The 18,666-nt window shown below is 36.1% G+C and overlaps 1 protein-coding gene across 1 annotated transcript in view; it reads right to left on the bottom strand.

Moving 5' to 3' along the window:
• The window catches only part of IFIH1 (interferon induced with helicase C domain 1), a 64,848-nt gene that overhangs the window by 22,514 nt on the left and 23,668 nt on the right, over positions 1–18,666 (bottom strand). Inside the window, exons 4-7 of the mRNA XM_006083209.3 lie at positions 13,673–13,777; positions 7,624–7,844; positions 2,211–2,421; positions 1,114–1,331 (exon numbers count right to left, since the gene is read on the bottom strand). Of these exons, the coding sequence (XP_006083271.1) occupies positions 1,114–1,331; positions 2,211–2,421; positions 7,624–7,844; positions 13,673–13,777 (755 nt within the window). The remainder of the gene's footprint in view (positions 1–1,113; positions 1,332–2,210; positions 2,422–7,623; positions 7,845–13,672; positions 13,778–18,666) is intronic.

The following is an 18,666-nucleotide window of genomic DNA, read 5'->3' as shown; positions in this document are numbered from 1 at the left end:
CTTGCAGAGATTAGCAGAGAATGTTAATGAGAAAACCATATTGCATGAGGCATTTTAAAGGTCATTTTGACATCCGTGGATCATATTACCACCCTCTTCTACAGTATGAAGCTAGGAGCAGCTGAAGCCCATGTGCCCAGATCTAGATTAGAATTTGTCCTTAATCCCAGCAATAAAATATCTCTTGGAGCCAATAATTGTACTTCTGTCTACTCTACATGATTTTTGCTGTATTCAAATTAAAATAGGGACTTAAAAATACAAATGCAATTGACCTTGATGTCAACACACTTCTTGGGTTATTTTGAATTCATTTAACACTTGCGATCAACAAGAGTACTTTACGTGTTGTTACCATTTGGGGGCAGCCGATGAGTAATACGTTTTTAATTACAGATCTGCATGTCCCCAGTTTCCTATTTAATTTGGATTACCCAGAATCTGAGAATTACACAGAACAAAGAAGTTAGCAGCAAAGACATAATTTGAAATTCACTGAGTATAAAAATAAGAAACATTTATAGCTTTATTTATATCCCAATATCAAATACGTCATTAACTTTTACACTAGGAGGAGATATTTAAAATAAGGTATTCAATTTGCCCCCACATTTCATTAATTATATCAGCTTTCCATAATCTTGGTGATTTGTTCTGTCATCATTGTTTATTAAGGCATATTACTGTTTTGTAGAAAACTGAATATACTTACTTTAACTAAAGCAAATAGATTTTACTTAACTGATGATCCTGGAATACCTCCTTTAATGCACTTGATGGCACTTGAACCTGAACTTACTTAAAACAACAACAACAAAAAGCCCAGCTGGTGTGGCTCAGCAGTTGAGCATCAACACATGAACAAGGAGGTCACAGTTCGATTCCTGGGCAGGGTACATGCCCAGGTTGGGGGCTGGGTCTCCAGTATGGGGCTTGCAGGAGGCAGTCGATCTATGAGTCTCTCTCATCATTGATGTTTCTCGCTCTCTCCCTTGCCCTTCCTCTCTCTGAAGTCAATTAAAAAACACACACATTAAAATAATAAAGCCCAAGAAGTACTGGTATTTCTTTAAACGTTGGTTCTCTTGTTTATACATAAAGTGAGTAACTTACTTTTAAGATGTGTTCTTCAGCTTTGGCTTGCTTGGTGGCCCCGCCGACACCTGGGGAGGCTGTTAGTCCCAGGATCTGAGGTAGAGGCATCACTGGTTTGTTCTCTTTCCTGAGCTTATTGTTTTTCAGCTTCTGTTTCAAATAACGCCTCATGATGTTATTATAGACGGCTTCTTTGTTGGTGTGGTGGCATTCATCAATGATGATGAGGGAAAAGTCTTAAAAGAAAATTCAAATGGTTCATTTGTCCATACCAACAAGGTACAGTAAAGAAAAACAAACAAACAAAAAAACCCCACTAAGTTTATTGTCCAAAATTCTCAAGATTATGCTTTTGTTCTTTAATATAATGTTTAATTTTTTAAAATATATTTTATTGATTTTTTACAGAGAGGAAGGGAGAGGGACAGAGAGTTAGAAACATCGATGAGAGAGAAACATCGACCAGCTGCCTCCTGCACAATCCCTACTGGGGATGTGCCCGCAACCAAGGTACATGCCCTTGACCGGAATCGAACCCAGGACCTTTCAGTCCGAAGGCCGACGCTCTATCCACTGAGCCAAACCGGTTAGGGCATAATGTTTAATTTTAAGTGGGTGAATTTTGCATTTATTATGTCAAATTAAAACTACTCTATTCAAAGAGGGAAATTTTTGGCATGTTTTAACATTGCATTTAATTATTGTGATTATTTGTACGTATTTCCCTTCCTCTCTCACCTTCTCTTCTAATTCCTCACAAAAAAAGAAAAGATTATATATCTGTTCTATGGAGCAGAAGGCAAATCTAACAGGATACACTAGCATATAAAAAGAACTTGTCAGTACCTAGAATTAAGAAGTAAATGGAAAGTATAGTGGTTATTTGATGTAATAATGATATTCTTATGCAGAACAGTGTTCTAATTAAAAACTTTTCAATTTTTTTGTTTCCAAAAAGAAGTAAAAGGGTTTTAATGAAAACTTAATGAATAAAAGATAATATAAACCAAAGTTAATCTTTTTAAATCAACATTTACACAGCCTCAATTACTACCATTAATGTTAATACTAATTACTATTAATTAATTTTTTCAAAAATAAATACTTCAACCAACCTGACAACTGGACACCATCATCTTCTCCTTTTTCTGAGTTTAAAAGGGAGTTTTCAAGGATTTGAGCTGTACTGATAATAATGTCATAGGACTTGACAAATTTTGGAAATGATATTTTCATTTGGGTATCACCACTTACTCTCGTAATACAATACCATTTCTTCAAAAATTTTTGAAACTCTTTACGGAAGAGCTGTTCAACTAGTGGTACCTTTAAAAATGCCAAAAGTAAAAGAGAGAGAGATTTGTCAAAGCAAAAGGAGTATTGATCAAAGGCCTACTATGTGTTAAGCATTAACAAAGGTGTTTACATTATCAGTTAATTAGACATAACAACCTATTCATCATTCCATTCATTCATCTGTTAATAAGCAATTATTGAATGCCTGTTCGGTGTAGGCATTGTGTCTGGGACACAACGATATTGTGTCTGAGTTCACAACTTTCAGGAACTCAGTCTACCTGAGTGCACAGACCAAGACTGAAAATGAAACAAATTAATACAACACCATGTAATAATTCTCCGATGGAAACACATTCAAAGTGACAGCAATGAGAAAGAAGTAATCGACTGCTCAAAAGAAGGGCTTAGACAGAATTTTAATCTTGTAAGCCATAGTCAGTGAAGATATAAATTAAAACTGAGGCTGGATAAGAAATAAAATTTGAATTGATGGAGAAGAACTAGGCTAAAAAGGGCTGTGAACACCAAGCAGAGTATTTTAAGTATGCGGGAAACGTATTTATACGTTTTACGTTGACTGTAAGAAGTAGAGCCACCTGTTAGCGCGTGATAAAAACCACCCGCAAACAATGTATTAAATGTATGTAACAGTTTACAGAACCTTTGCGAGCTGTGTTACACTTAGGGTTGATTTATTACAGCTGTTTGGGGATCAGGCAGAGGCGACATGCCTGAAGAACTGGAGCAGGGAGGGAAAGTGAGAAGGCCAGGCGTCGCCTAGGAGAGTGTCGCCTGGAGAGTGGATGTGAAGTGAAGCATGAACTGCTGGAATAGCTTTGGTGGCTGAGAAAGAACAAAACAACAAAGAGATTTGGCACAAAAGGTGCAACTCTTTCAGAGACAACTGGCATTGTCTAGTGGGAGGGTGTTGGCTTTGAGGTGACTTGACCTGGTTGGTGATTTACAGTATCTTCTCCTTCACTAACAGGTCAAAAGGCAATCCTCTGAAGACCTTGAGCTGCAAGACCATCAACATGGAACCCAGTGATGCCATGGATAATGTGAGGGCCAGCGCCAGGATAAAGAAGGCATCCCCGCCCTGGCCAACAGAGCTCATCTTTGCAGGCCAGCAGCTGGAAGATGGTCTCACTCTTTAAGATTACAGCCTCCAGAGTCAACCCTGCACCCGCACCTCTGTCTGAGGAGTGGCTGTATTCTTACGATAAAGTAAGCTAAAGACATGATCTGTATTTCATTTGTCTTTATTTTTTTAAATATATTTTTATTGATTTCAGAGAGGAAGGGAGAGGGAGAGAGAGATAGAAACATCAATGATGAAAGAGAATAATTGATCAGCTGCCTCCTGCATGCCCCACACTGGGGACTGAACCCACAACCCAGGCATGTGCCCTGACCGGGAATTGAACTGTAACTTGCTGCTTCATAGGCTGATGCTCAATCATGGAGTCACACCAGCTGGACTCATTTGTCCTTAAATACCCTCATGCTACCAAGAAATTTAAGATTCTTTATTCCATGAAATGACATAGAGAACTGAGATTCTGTCCATAAAGGGTGAGTCAAAGAATCGGCATCTTCTCATCTACAGAACAAAAAGAAGCTGTCACAGGAGGAAGCAGGTGTTGGAAATCCTGATACTCACTCTGGTTGGCAATGACTTCCTGTTGAAGGACAAGAGAAAGCCAGATGCAAGTCTGACATGGCTAATTGGGAGAGGTGTGGTCCGTTTGGAGCCTGTTCCTGAGATGTGACAGAGTGCCTGCCAAGACTAATCAAACCCAACTGCTACCCACTTCTGCTGAATCATATGGGCTGCATCACGGCATCTGAAGGAACCTGGGATTTATCTCTCATGATGTGGAAGCCCTAGATAGGAAATAGAAAGTCTGGAAACACAGGTGGTGTTTTCATTTCTCCCTGCATTTGAAGGCGATAACTTTGGAAAGGATGGAGAAAGGAAGATGAAAGTAAATGGTATTAGGGAACAGGATTTTTCCTTTCTAGATCAAGGGTTGTAATACCTTGTTCTTGGGCCAAATACAGAATGCAGGTTAGGTTGACTTACTGGGCCACAGATTTCCTGACTCAATAAAAAAAGAATTAAAATTACATTACATTAAAATTCAAAGAAATTGGATAATAAAGGAAAACATTATGACATAGATGAAAGAACTAATGGAGGAATCTCTAGTAATTCTTAAGGAAAAACAGTAGGGAAACAGGAATTAGAGTCACATCCTTAAATATCTACAGAACAGTGCAATTGGATATGAATAATTAATGATGATAATTTAACATTTAAACATGGCTACAAATTTGATTTCATATGAATCTCCTAGATCCAGTGGGATGAAAGATTTGTAACAAGAACTTAGCATTGAGAGGACAAGTAATTATTACAAAAAGGAAGATGCATTAGATGCATACAAGAACACTAATCCTGAATGACCAATTAACATAATGATATCTATATATCTATATATCTATATATCTATATATCTATACATCTATATATCTATATATCTATATATCTATATATCTCTATATCTCTATATATCTATATATCTATATAAAAGCCTACACGACCTTTATGTCCAAATGACCAGACAACTGGAAGGACTGGTCGACCAGTCACTATGACATGCACTGACCACCAGGGGGCAGATGTTCAATGCAGGAGCTGCCCCCTGGTGGTCAGTGCACTCCCACAGCCAACCTCCTGCAGCCGGCCAACCTCCTATCGTCCCGGCTGGCCAACCTCTCGCAGTTCCTCCCCCTGGCCAGCCCCAATCACCAGCCAAGCCTAGGGACCCCATTCGTGCACAAATTCGTGCACTGGGCCTCTAATGAAAAAATAAACATAAGTAATTGTATTTAGGCTCAAAAAATAACTGCACAAACATAACTTAAGAGTTCTATTCTAACAGCTTTTTCAAATGAACTTGGGCTTTTTAGGTTATAGCAAGCACAGATGAGTCTCTGGGTGACAAAGGCAGACCCAGTCACGGGCTAAGTGTTACATCTCATCTCTCCTAAACTCTGCACTGTAAGACTATATCTATAGTATTTTGTTTAACACTGGATACTGTGTTTTAAGGGGGTCTGAGATAAAATTCTGGAAAAGTATGAGCACTCAGGATGATGGAAAGTCTGGAAACCATGTTATATAAAGAACAGCGACAGGAACTGGGGATATTTATCCCAGGGAACAAGAAGATAAATCACGTAAATGCTGCATGATGCTTGCTGCCTTCTCTATGTGGAGGGCTGTAATACGATAAGAGAATTACAACTTAACTCACTCTTTATCATCACAGAGGAAAGAACTCTAACCAATGAGAGTGGATTCCAGAGAACCAGATTTTGATGAATACATGATAGGCTTTCTAACAGTGTCAGCTGTTCAAATAATAGATGGAGATATCTTGTTAGGAGGGAGACATCCTTGATGTTAGAAGTTACTCAGCAGAGGTGAGGGAACCACTTGGCAATGGATGAAAGCTGGATTTTGAAGGCCTCCTTCAACTCTAGTGCAGTCATCTATGACACTGTGCCTGATAAGGGAAGTGAAGGAAGCAGATAAACCAGAAATAACTCCTAGCTTTTGAGGCTACAGGCTTTGGCGGAGGTGATATAACAGATGAGTAGAGTAGAAGAGCTCTTTGGGAGGGTAGATGGGACTTAACCTTAAGGAAGTGGTGAAGCTCAAATGGTATTAAGAACATCCACTGAAGTGGTTTTGAATTCAGTTAACGTTTTTGTTTTGTTTTGTTTTTCTGGACCTGACACTGCTCACTGGCTAAAGAATACTAAATTTCATTTCATTCATTATGAAGGTAAAGAGGAAGGAGAGGGAGAAAGATCTAATATTCACTGAGTTATTCCTGGGCTATAGATAGATCATCAAATTTAAACTTCTGAACATCTATACAGGGTAGTGTTATTTTATTCCTTTTATAGATGAGGAAACTAAAGTCAGAGAAATTATTAATTTGTCCAAGATCAAACACTAAATTTATTGTATTCCAAAAGACAATAGCCATAATAAAGGGAATATATGAAAAGCTATTGTATCACCATTACCACAAATTACCACAAAAGAAATCAAACTGTTTTAATTATGTGCACACTAGTATAAAGCAAGAGGTCTTTAGGCTTAGCACATATGCATAAAAAATGCATTTGGAATGACATGATGGAAATCATTCAGATCATGGATTCTGAGTAAGTTTCTTTAGTACTGAAAAGCAGGTTGCATCTAAAACTGTTATAATAGAAATACAAAAGATACAGTAAAGTTGCATAGCCTATTGCTACATTTTCTATAAAGAAATAACTGAAAATCTAGTTATCATAGCTAGTGGAATAAATAGACTTTCTGATAATGGAAAAATATCCATTATCATAAAATGGTAAATATTACTATTCACAATTTATAAGTTCATAAATTAATAAACTCTCATTTATCTGAATAAAGCTCAATAACTACACTGTTTAAAATGGAGACTTACACATATGTAATACCTTAATCAATAAAGAAATTAAAAGTAAAAAATAAAATAAAAAATAAAATGGAGACTTATACCTATTTATAAGGATGGCTTTCAAATTCCTCAAGTTATAAATTATTAAAGACCTGTGTTGCATTTAATAATATCTATATATTTAATATATATATAAAATCTTTGAAAACTATTTACCTATTTAACTTTATATAAATCAACCAAATATTAATTTTCTCTTTCTCTTAAAATAATATATATATATATATATATATATATATATATATATATATATATGCTGGATAAAGAGCACTTGCCACCTTTGACTAAGAGCCAATGGTTAGAGACTCTAGAAGACAATATTTGATACTAGATTCCAGTAATATTTTTGTGTCATTTATGTTCACATGCAATAATAACTTATGTTAGTACCAGTCAACCTTAAAGAATATGTGGGTAAATATATTGTTTATACATAAGTTACAGCTATTTGACTTAATCTGGTTTTATAGAAAATTTCCATTTTAATGGCTAAAACTAAGATTTTACATATAACTTGAAAAGCAAAGATTTAAGATAAAATAACTTGACATTTTCCCCAATAAAACTAAATCTGTGTGGTCTATGGTTACAAATGTCACTATACAAATGTTTCAAAATAATAAAATGAAAATAGACAATGTTATTTTATGTGCCGTTTGAATACCTTATTGACAAGGACGATAACTTTTCCCAGTTCAGCTGCTTTTTTCTTCTTGTCCAAGTGATCCTTGGCAATGTAAACGGCCACTCTGGTTTTCCCGCTCCCTGTAGGGAGGCATATAATGATATTCTTTCCCTCCAAAGCTGGCTGGGCAACTTCCATTTGGTACGGCCTGAGATTCAGTTCTGGCTCTGGGGATGCTCTTTCTGCCTTTTTCTCTTCATCTGAAAGAGGTGAAAAGAAAGAAAAATAAGGGAAATCCTATATAATAAAAGCCTAACATTCTAAGTGTCCAGTCGTCTGGTCATCCACTCAACCAATCAAAGCATAATATGCTAATGATATGCTAAGGCCACTTAACTGCTTGCTATGATGTGCACTGACCATCAGGGGGCAGATGCTCCTACTGGTAAGTTAGTTTGCTGCTGGGGTCCGGCCGATCAGGACTGGGCAATATGGGCTGGACATGCCCTGGAGCCCTCCTGTGGTCCCTCCCCAGCTGGCCAACCTCCCACGTCCCTCCCTGGCCACGATAGTGCACCAGTGGAGTCCCTCTACCTGGCCTGCGCCCTCTTGCAATCCGGGACCCTTCAGGGGATTTCAGAGAGCCCGTTCGGCCTGATCCCATAAGCCAGGCTGAGGGACCCTACTGGTGCACAAATTCATGCACAGGGCCTCTAATAAATAAATAAAGGAATGGGCAACAAAAATGACTAAGGCTAAGAAGCCCTCACACTGAACATAGGGTCTCTGTGTTTAAATTGCTTTTCATGTATGGTCCAAACCAATTCATTTTCTATTTTCTGTACCAAATGGGCATCATCTCTGTTTGTATTTGCAGGATGTAGTCCAGGCCCTCTGTCCTGGGGTGCAGGGGGAGTGAATTAACAGGGCACAGGACTGGAAGGGGGCAGCATGCGGGAGTCAAGGACAAAGTACAGAAGGGTGCAAGAGTGGCAGTTATGGCTCTTAATGCTTCACACTTTCCATCTCTTTGTTGGGCCATTATGCCTTACGTGTTTCTCTTATGTCTTAGGAAGCACCTACAAATCAAGAGGACTGGGTAGGTGGGAACCATCAGTCCTCCTTATTCTGTATCCCCCTTACTTTTTATTGCAAAAAGATATTATAGCTGAAGCTACTTCCCTTCATTTGAAAAACTTTGTTTGACAACCAAACAACCAAAAGCCTGCACATTGATCTATCCACTTATCTATCTATCTCAAATATGTAAAAATGGCAGCCTGGCCGGCGTGGCTCAGTGGTTGAGCATCAACCTATGAACCAGGAGGTCACAGTTCAATTCCCGGTCAGGGCACATGCCCAGGTTGCGGGCTCAATGTGGGGCATGCAGGAGACAGCCGATCACTGATTCTTTATCATCATTGATGTTTCTATATCCCTCTCCTTTTCCCTTCCTTTCTGAAATCAATAAAATATATATTTAAAAGATATGTAAATAAAATAAAAAATGGCCAAAAAAGATCAAATTGTTGGCATTTGAACCAACCAAATTAAACAGAATCAATATTTATGCAGAAAGGGAAAAACTCATCCCATATAGCCTTTAATTTATAAGTTTTCATTGAATGACAAAAAAAATTTGTTAGTTTAAACTGTACTGTGACTAATTTTGCTATTAATTTTGAATTGTGATCTTTATTGCTTCTTTATTGTTTATGTCTCCACATATTCCTATTCTCCTGAAACTCAAAGCGCAGTAAACTTTAATGAATTTCTAATTAACATTTCTAAATTTAAAATACTGATAAAGTAAGTACTAATGCACATGGATTTTATAAACATTTGGATAAAATTATTATAGCATATCTCGGTTTAAATATGTTTTGTTTAGAAGTGACCATATTTATCCATATTAGCAGGGGGAAACAGATCTAAAAATGTATAACTTATCAGGTGGAATGCAGGAAAGTAAATATTATATCAATTTAAAAGCCTAACTTATGCTTTATGTAAGCATAAGAAAAAAATGACATGACAGCAATTATCAGTATTTTGTGACACATGAAGTAAGTGTTCTTTCTCTTATCGATGATCGCAATAAAACTAAGCTAACATAATCCCATTAACTTCAAAAAGGTTGCTGATGGTTCCATTTCGGCAAAGGGATGATTCCACTCAACTGCGTTTTACCTTGTTGTGATAGTACCATCTGAACAGGTAGGAAAATTCACACCAAACACCACTTAGCAAGAGTCATCTACTAACCTGGCAGGAAATTTGCCTTCTGTATGGATGAGTAAACTCAGATGCAATATATTTAAGATATCATTGGATCAGCTGCTGATTCATCTAATATGATCTAATATGATTTTCAGAAAAAAATCTTTCAAAATCACCAACATTAAAAATATTCATTTACAAGTTTTCTCCCCATGCTACTTTTGAACTCTACATCAATTATAGTATTTCATCTTCTATTATATTTATGAAAGGCTCATTACTTCTCCTAAATGGCTTTTATAGATTATCAAAATATTAATATTCCACCTATATTACGAGCATTTACCACATAACTTTTCTAAAAGAGCCACAATATTTGAAAAGGAAGATGTATTTTAAATTATGTTTACCACCACCATCCAGAAATTTACTTTTGCTAAATTGCTCTTTGAGTTAGGAAGTTTGTCAAATGATATTAGCAAATTCCCCCTTTTTTAAATTTCACTCTAGGTATACTTTTGCATAGATTTAAAAAAATAATAATAAAATTCTGCTTTCCTCATAATAGCTGCATGTACTTTTTAAAATTATTATTTCCCCTTTTGTTTTTCATGCTTATTCGTAAAATCTTGGGTAACAAAAATTTAAAATAAAACCTTAGAGAAATTTCCAGAGTCTCTTCCTGAGGAATCTAAAACTAAATCAGTGCATAAAACATCAATATCACGTATGCATATTAATATTGTACTAATAAATTTTAGAAGACTTAGACAACAGAAAGGGCTGGCATGTTCAAATTTAAGTCTAGAATCAAAGTATGACATTTCACTGCTATTTAACTAGTCATGTACCATTAATTCATTCTGCAGTAATTATTTACTGGGTGCCTATTATATTCATGTGATCTCAAGAATACAGTCCTTGTCCTCGAGGAATTTAGAGTCTTGGGCACTGTACTACTGCCACAAAAAATATCTGGCTATTAGATAGATAGTTTAATAATCTTCCACATTTTTTTTAGTCAAGTCTAAGAAACTTGATGGGTGTCCTCAAGTTTAACAGAGAAGTACAGAGTGAATATGGAAAAAATTAGAGTTGGATTCACTGTGAGAATAGTATCCAAAGAAAAAGGGCTGGGTGAGCGCTAAATAGTCAACCCGATTCTTGCCTTATCACATCCTCTGACATAGGGATAGAAGAATTTATCCACATCAGTAATAAAAATAAATCTTTTCTGTCACCAGAAGGAGAGAACTGGACTGGTGTCAATGAGCCAGGAGCCAATTTCCTTTATAAAAAAAATGTTTGGGTTTTGTTTGTTTGTTGTTGGTTTCTTTTTGGCTCTCTTTGAAAAGAAAAATCCATTAAATGCAATAATAAAAATGGTATTCAAAATATGCACAGGTTTTGAATTACTTTGCACCCTTCCTCTGCAACAAATACTGATTAAGGACCTTAAAATTATACTGTTCATATAAATGGTCAAAAAATGAAATAAAATAGGGCTTAAATAATAACATTCTATTGGAACTACACCATGTGGCAAATTTCATTCTCACATTGATTTTGACAGCTGAGTTATTCTTGGAGAGAAAAGGTCTGTCACTGCATGTGTTTGAAATTGAAAAAGTACTCCTTTACCTATAGTATATAACCAGGAAAACATGCCATTCCAGCTGGACAAATATTAATAGGTATTACCTTGAAATAGTAAGAAAACACTTTCTACATATCAGGCCAATGTGTATTCCAAAAAAAATTTGCTACTTTTTGTGTTTCTCTCTGAAAATGAGAAACAGAAAAACAAAATGCCTTCCATAGTATAATTAGTATATTAAAACTTAAAAAGCATCGCTAATTATCTTTTGCTATGGCATAATACTTCACAAAGAAACATGTTATGATATTGGGTCATGCCCATGATCCTCATGGCCCATTATGTAACCTTTGAAAATGGACAACAAGTGGAAGAACATCCCTTTGATGTCAGCCTCAAAGGTGAAAATAGAATCCCAAACATGGTAATTACTGCTTTTCAGTGATTCCATGTGTGTTTAACAATTAGCAATTCATCCAAACCTTTTTAAAAAATTGATTTCTAGTTCATCCTATCTCATGTACTTAAGGGAAAAGATTTTCATAATTTTATAATTTCAGAATTCTACTACCCATTATGCAAAGCAATTCTTTGTCCTAAGCACTGACCCCCATCTAAAACGTCAATGGATAGCCTTTGAAAATGTGTTTGTCTTCACATGTATTTGCCTTTGAAAATGTATTTGCTTTTAAAAGTAGGTTGCATTTAGATTTATCACGTCTTTCATGCCACACTGAGCACTGAAAAGCAGTAAACAGTTACATTTGCTAACAGCTCGAACTAGACAAAATGCCCTGCACAGAGAGGATGGCCATGAAATATTTACTGAATGAATGACTACTCTTGAAAAGCCCTTACACAGACAAACAAAAATTAGGATGAGTTCCAGAAGTTTAAAACTACCCATAAAATGATACATATTAGCTAGATTATATTTTGAATTCTAGAATCAATAGCATTTAATTTTAAAATCATAATTAAATTAAACAATTGTATAACAGGCATACAAAAAACTAGATATAATCCACAGAAATAAGCACATGGCAAGAACTTCGTAAACACTGACTGAATTGGACAGAAAATGAATTAACCCTTTTTAGTTAAAGTTAATGTTATGACTGACATTTGATGAATTGGGTTTCCTCAAGCCAACTTGTTTGTAACGAGGGATTCAGAAGTCTTATTGAGAGAAACAACACGTAAATAAAAGAAGTGATACACTTCAATTTGGAAATCTTTTAGGGCAGCAGAACATCCTTATGTAAATTATTTTGACCTTTTAGACCTATTGTGGACCTAAATTTCTATAATTCTTCTGAGAATGCAGGACAATCTGAAGTACACAGTATTTTCTAAGTGTTTACTACAACTCAACCACAAAACAAATAAAGATTAACGTAATTTGTTTCTTAATTTGCCAATTCTCTACTGCTTCTTAGCTGGCCACATTGCAAAGCATTTTTAAAAATTTCTTAGTTTTAATGATGATTTATTTTAAACATAGAGCCAAATTTAGAAAGGTGTGTGACAGACATCGAGGGCCCATCACCCATTTTGAAAAGATGTTAACATTTTAGCTCAGTAATAATAATGGAAACACACATTCAAAGAACAGGAAGAAGAGATTTGAAATTGATCAGATGGGCAAAAGTTAGGAAATCTGACAACAGAAAGTGTTGCTCACATGTGGGGAGACACTTATTTATTGCTGGGGGGTGCATTCAGCTAACGCGGAGAGCAATTTGGGAAACACCTAGCAAAATTCGCATTTAGTGACAAAAACATTTGCAAACGCTACTCCTATGCAAGAGATATCCATACAAATTGGAACTACTTAACTGCATATGTAATTTCTAGTTCTTCATTTAAAGAAGAACGCTTAAAGTTTTTATTTAAAATGTATTTTAATAAAATAAAAAAAGATTAGGGTTTGGGAATACAAGTACCAAATTGCATACAGGATTTAAGACAGTGAAATTAATTGAAACAGATTTCATAAATAAACTAGATAACATTGATTCTATGGAATGTGGCATATGCCAGACCAAAAAGCTATGTACTAGATCAAAATCAGAGAGCTTGATGCTAAGACTTTTGTAAGTTGTACTTTTAAAGGATGTGAATGGCAAAGTTCCAGAACTCCTTCCACTGTAGAAAAGAATTGCTTTAATTGCATAAATACATTAGGGAGGGTATGAACAGCCCCATGCTTTCCACTCTATGGTGTCTTATTTCACACTTGTTAAGGTTTACACAACAGTGAGGCAGTACCTGAATCACTTCCCATGGTGCCTGAATCACTGCCCATGTTGCTGTTATGTCCAAGGCTTTCATCTAAGCAGTTGACACTTCCTTCTGCCAAACTTGTGTCTGATTCTGCAAAGGAAAACATTTTAAAATATTTTTAAAATATTTCTGAGAATAAACATATTTTAACTACACACCTCTACAGCACACAGTACATACAGTTCAGTGCAAGTAAGAAAGGCACACCCAGATAATTATGCACAAAAGGTAAGAGTTTCTGGCAAGCTGCATTTAAACACTCCACTGTGGATGAGAAGCTGCGGGTAGTGAATCGAGTGCATGTATCTACTTAAAGTACCATACGTCCAATATGAGAGCTCATGCAAACTGGTAAGGATTTATGATTTTTGTCAGCCCCCCTGCATGTAAATTTTGTCCAAGAAAACATCTAGGCTTGACAATGTCATTTAAACAAAAAATATATTATATAGAAACCACTGAGTTATTTTCACGTAAAATGGTAGGTAATGAATAAAGTAAAAAAAATTAATAAAGAACGTGGATTTACTCGTTAGTTATGAAAACAGCAGTTCAGTAACAAACATAACTGTAAGATATTAAAAACAATTGGCTCAGGAAGAATATCATTAAAGCCTGGCACTGCAGTTGTACTGGAGCTTATGTGAGGTGGCAAATAATTTTTTTTACTGTAATTAAACTATGCTTCTGTGAATGGGTTGCAGTGAATGTGAGTGGCAAGGGCACACCATTCATGTGTCAATCCCCATTTTCTGTTCTTAGTACTCAGCATCAATTCTTTTTGGAAATCTTTCCAAGGGAAGACTTCCCTCCTTACAGTTTATTTCCAAGGATGTTTGCAGTCCATTCCTCAAGGATCAGAACTATTGCTAAACTGGTAACAATAAATGAAAGATGGTCGCAAATGTTGGCTTTGGAATCCGAAGATCTGTGACATTTGCTGTTGCAGTTGCGCTGTGCCTGACTTCCTCTATTTAAAATGAGGCTAGGACAATTCCCCTCATCAGGCAGGATAGTCATGCAATAATGTAGGTACAGTCAGCTCTGAGCACTTTAGCTTAATTCTGATGATTGGAAAATGAAATAAAATGCAAGCATTTGGCATACTAATAGGTCAAGAGTTTCACTTAATAATGTTCTTATAATTAATAACATTTCATAATACTTATAATTGTTAGATAACTATTACTTCATGCTAAAGCTGCTAAATGCACTAAATAAGTTATGTATATTAATGTAGTCTTTATCCATTGAAAGTGGTCTGGGTGTCACACATTTGGGCTGGAAATAGAAATGGGTGAAAAATATACACATCAGATGTTATGGCCAAACTTCTCTGGAAGGAGACAATATACAGTTCTCTAAAACTGCAGGTACCTTCTCTTTAGCCATTTATATCTTTAAAGTCAGGTGTCTTCAATTATACCTACACACTGGAAGTGACTCTTTTTAGGTATATAGTCTGACAAATGTATACAGTTCGTCACCACCATCACAGTCAAGATGTTTCCATCATCTATAAAGACCCCTCACCCTCCTTTGTAGTCAGCCCCCTCCTGCTGTCCCCTGGCAGTCACTGACTTGGTTTCCATCCCTATACTTTTGTCTTTCCAAAATATCATATAAATAGATTTATGGAATGTGTAGCCTTTATGTTTGGCTTTAACTTAGCGTAGGCAGTTCGAGATGCATCCATGTTATTCTCTCTATCAGCAATTTGTGCCTTTTTATTGCCGACTAGTATTCCATTGGGCATCTGTGACATCTATGACCTTCCCCTGGCAACCCAGGTAAACCAGTTTAGCTTAGGAAAGAATGGAATTACAGCCGGTGCCAGTCAGATATGTGAGGTATCTCTCTTCAAAGTTAAGAGAATGCTATTAAGAAATTTGTAGAAAAATTCTCAATGGACACACATACTGTTTAAGTACATTAGCACAACATAAATATACTAATGTGAAAATACTGTGCTTATCAGTTGTGGTAGATTAGCTCTAAAACTCGGATTTGAGGAATCCCTTATGATCACACGGGGAAACCTGTACATCTCACTGAGAGATTTTAAACATGGCACTTTGCAATTCCCAGAGGTATGCCTTGTTAGGAGCTGGGAGGCGAGTGCGGGATAGAGCTGTCAAGTAGAACAGTGTTTTGGGCAGATGTACTGATGAAAAGAGAATGTGATTTGTAAGAAAAAGGCAAGGTGTAAAATGAGATGGGGAAAATACCATTGCAAGGATAACTCCCAAACTTAGATGTATAGACCAAGATTTTAGAGACAAAAAAAATTAATTTTGACATGTTTTTCATATGCTGTATTAAATGTGGTACTGAGACCTGAAAACAATACCCAAAATACGGATCAATACTAACAAATATTATCTACAATCTAACACTGTAGTTTTAAGTTTCCAACTAAGTGTAATCCAAATGGAAATTATATTTTATTTCTATTTTGTTTTCTAATCACTAACAGTTAAACCACAAACTTAAACCTGCTCCATGTAAGTGTATAGTCAAGATTTTCCCCAAGCTTTGTTCTAACATGCATACGATTGGGGGAACCTATTTCATGCAACGCGTGCAAATAATTAGTGAACATTAAAGACAGCTTCTACCCAAAATAGGGTAGGATTGATTAAGTTTGCGATTTGGATTATTTTCATCTAATCAATAAATCTGCAATGTGTCACTGAGCTTTGTGCTTTCACAGATGTAATATAAATGACATTTTAAACTCTCAGCATCCTATGTGGTACATGCCCATTATCACCTCCATGTTCTAGGTGAGAAACCACAGCTCAGAGAGGTTCGATCAGTGATTCAGATCACATAGCTAGAACAGGGCAGAGCTGGAAGTCCCATTATCTGATTCTATGTCCAGTATCCCAGTGTCTTTACCCAACACTAGGCATGGCTGATAGTCTATGAGACGCTTTGTAAACAAGCAGACAATCCTGTAGCCATACTTCTAAGTGAAGTAAAGTTGTTGTTTTTTAAGCATCTAGACATTTTCACTGTAATGTCAAATTTTCTATCAATCTTGAAACAGCTTGTCTTTGCAAGAAAAAGTTGGATTTTTTATTTTGCTAATATTTCTGATTTCATCCATAGACTTTTGTTTATTTTACATTTAAATATCCACACTTATGTTGGAACTATTTTCTGCACACAAATAAAAGAATATTTGTATCCTGTTGACAAAATTAATTGCAATAATTCTGCTAGAGATCATATGAAAGTGAAAGTGAATATCAGAGGTCCATTTGTCATTTTAAGGATATATGTTTCCAGTTTCTCAGTACAAAAATAAGTCTGTTTCCTAGACCGCAAATGCTTATGCATTTGACATATTTTTATTTCATAGAAAGATAAGTACTCTTGGAAATAACTTTAATAATAGAAGAAAGATAAGTACTCTTGGAAATAACTTTAATAATAGGAGAAAGATTTGATTTTCTTCCTGCATTCATTTTTAAAAGTTATGTTATACACACACACTTCCTGTATTCATTTTTAAAAGTTATGTTATACACACACACACACACACACACACACACACCCCAAAAAGCCAGATCGAGAAAGTGCTTACGTGATACCAAAATTAAACCAACCTATTGAGTTTATAAGCCAAGAATTCCTGCAATGGACTATATAGAAATATCTTGTTTCACTCTGTACTTTTCACAGTATGTCAATATGAACTGATGTCCTAATGGAAAAAGTCATGTGTCTATGATTTTAAAATAGATCAGATAAAATCAAGTCAATTGGAGACTGAGGGTTGCCATGAAAAGAGTGCATGCTATGGAGTCAGACAGATCGGTCTCCAGATCTACTCTCAGCCACTGCTAACAAGTGATTTATTTAACCTTTTAAAAATTTGCAATACAAATAGTAGTTTCTACTTTCTCATTTATTGTGAGAATTTATCAAGAAATAAATCATGAAGAGAAACATCGAAATTCTTGTGAAGTTGCAGTTTAAAGAGGCTTTGAATATTGGAGTTTTATTACATAATACATTTAGTTAACTTTTATATAGGTCTTATTTCCTCTAGGAAAAATACCAAAGCTAGTTATGAAACGGATCAGAAAATGCTGGTTATTTCTGTTAAAGAATAGCAGTTATTCATATCAAACTGTATGGAAATGAAGTAAAGTGTTACTCATCCAGTTAAAAGATGGGATTTTCTGTAATAATTTTGTAAACAACACAAAAAAGAACAGCTTTGCTTACGGCGATAGTGTCTACGACCAGTCCATAAGCCATAAAAACTGCTTCTTTGCAAGCAGAACTTGAACATTTTTATTACTAATAAGGCAGAAATATTAACTGGAATCTGATAAATTTCATATTTAACGTCCTCTGGACCTTAAATACTTTGAAATATTTAAAACCCATTTAGAAACCAAATATTTTGAAGTTAAAAAAAATTATATTGAAAAGCTCTTGATTGAAGGCCTTTTTAGAGCTATTTCAATGTAAAGTCTGCCCTCTGCTGGAAAATGCTATTATAACAATTTGTTGATAAGGAACATTGTGTTTTCAGCCTAAGACCTAAGTCTCATTAGGTAAGATACAAATTACTTCTCACTCTACTCCTACAGGTGGCGCCCCTCCTGTTTTCAGCCTGGATGCACTTCTCAGTCCACAGACTATTTCTCTCCTACCGCTGGCCCCAGGCAGTCCTGCATTCTCTTTGTGGGGACGTGGGTTTGCACCACAGCAGGAAGCCGTGCAAGGGGCCCTGTGCCCACCCAGGAAGAAGGTCACCAACAGACCCTGTTCTCCTGAGAGGCAGTGCTGCCGGGTCTGCAAACAGTCTAGTTCCACTTGTCACGGTCACTTTATATCTATCCTAGTTCTGACCCTCTGATGCATGTTAGTAGCTTCAGGTCCTTAGCCATTCCTACTTCCCTCTAGTTGCCTAACCCCGCAGCCTAGCCGTCCAAGACCACCCCTAAGGCTTCCGACAT

The sequence above is a fragment of the Myotis lucifugus genome, unplaced genomic scaffold (assembly GCF_000147115.1).
Source record: "Myotis lucifugus unplaced genomic scaffold, Myoluc2.0 scaffold_5, whole genome shotgun sequence".
NCBI lineage: Eukaryota > Metazoa > Chordata > Mammalia > Chiroptera > Vespertilionidae > Myotis > Myotis lucifugus.
Note: the sequence above shows the minus strand (reverse complement) of the source record. Positions and strands in the feature narration are given on the sequence as shown.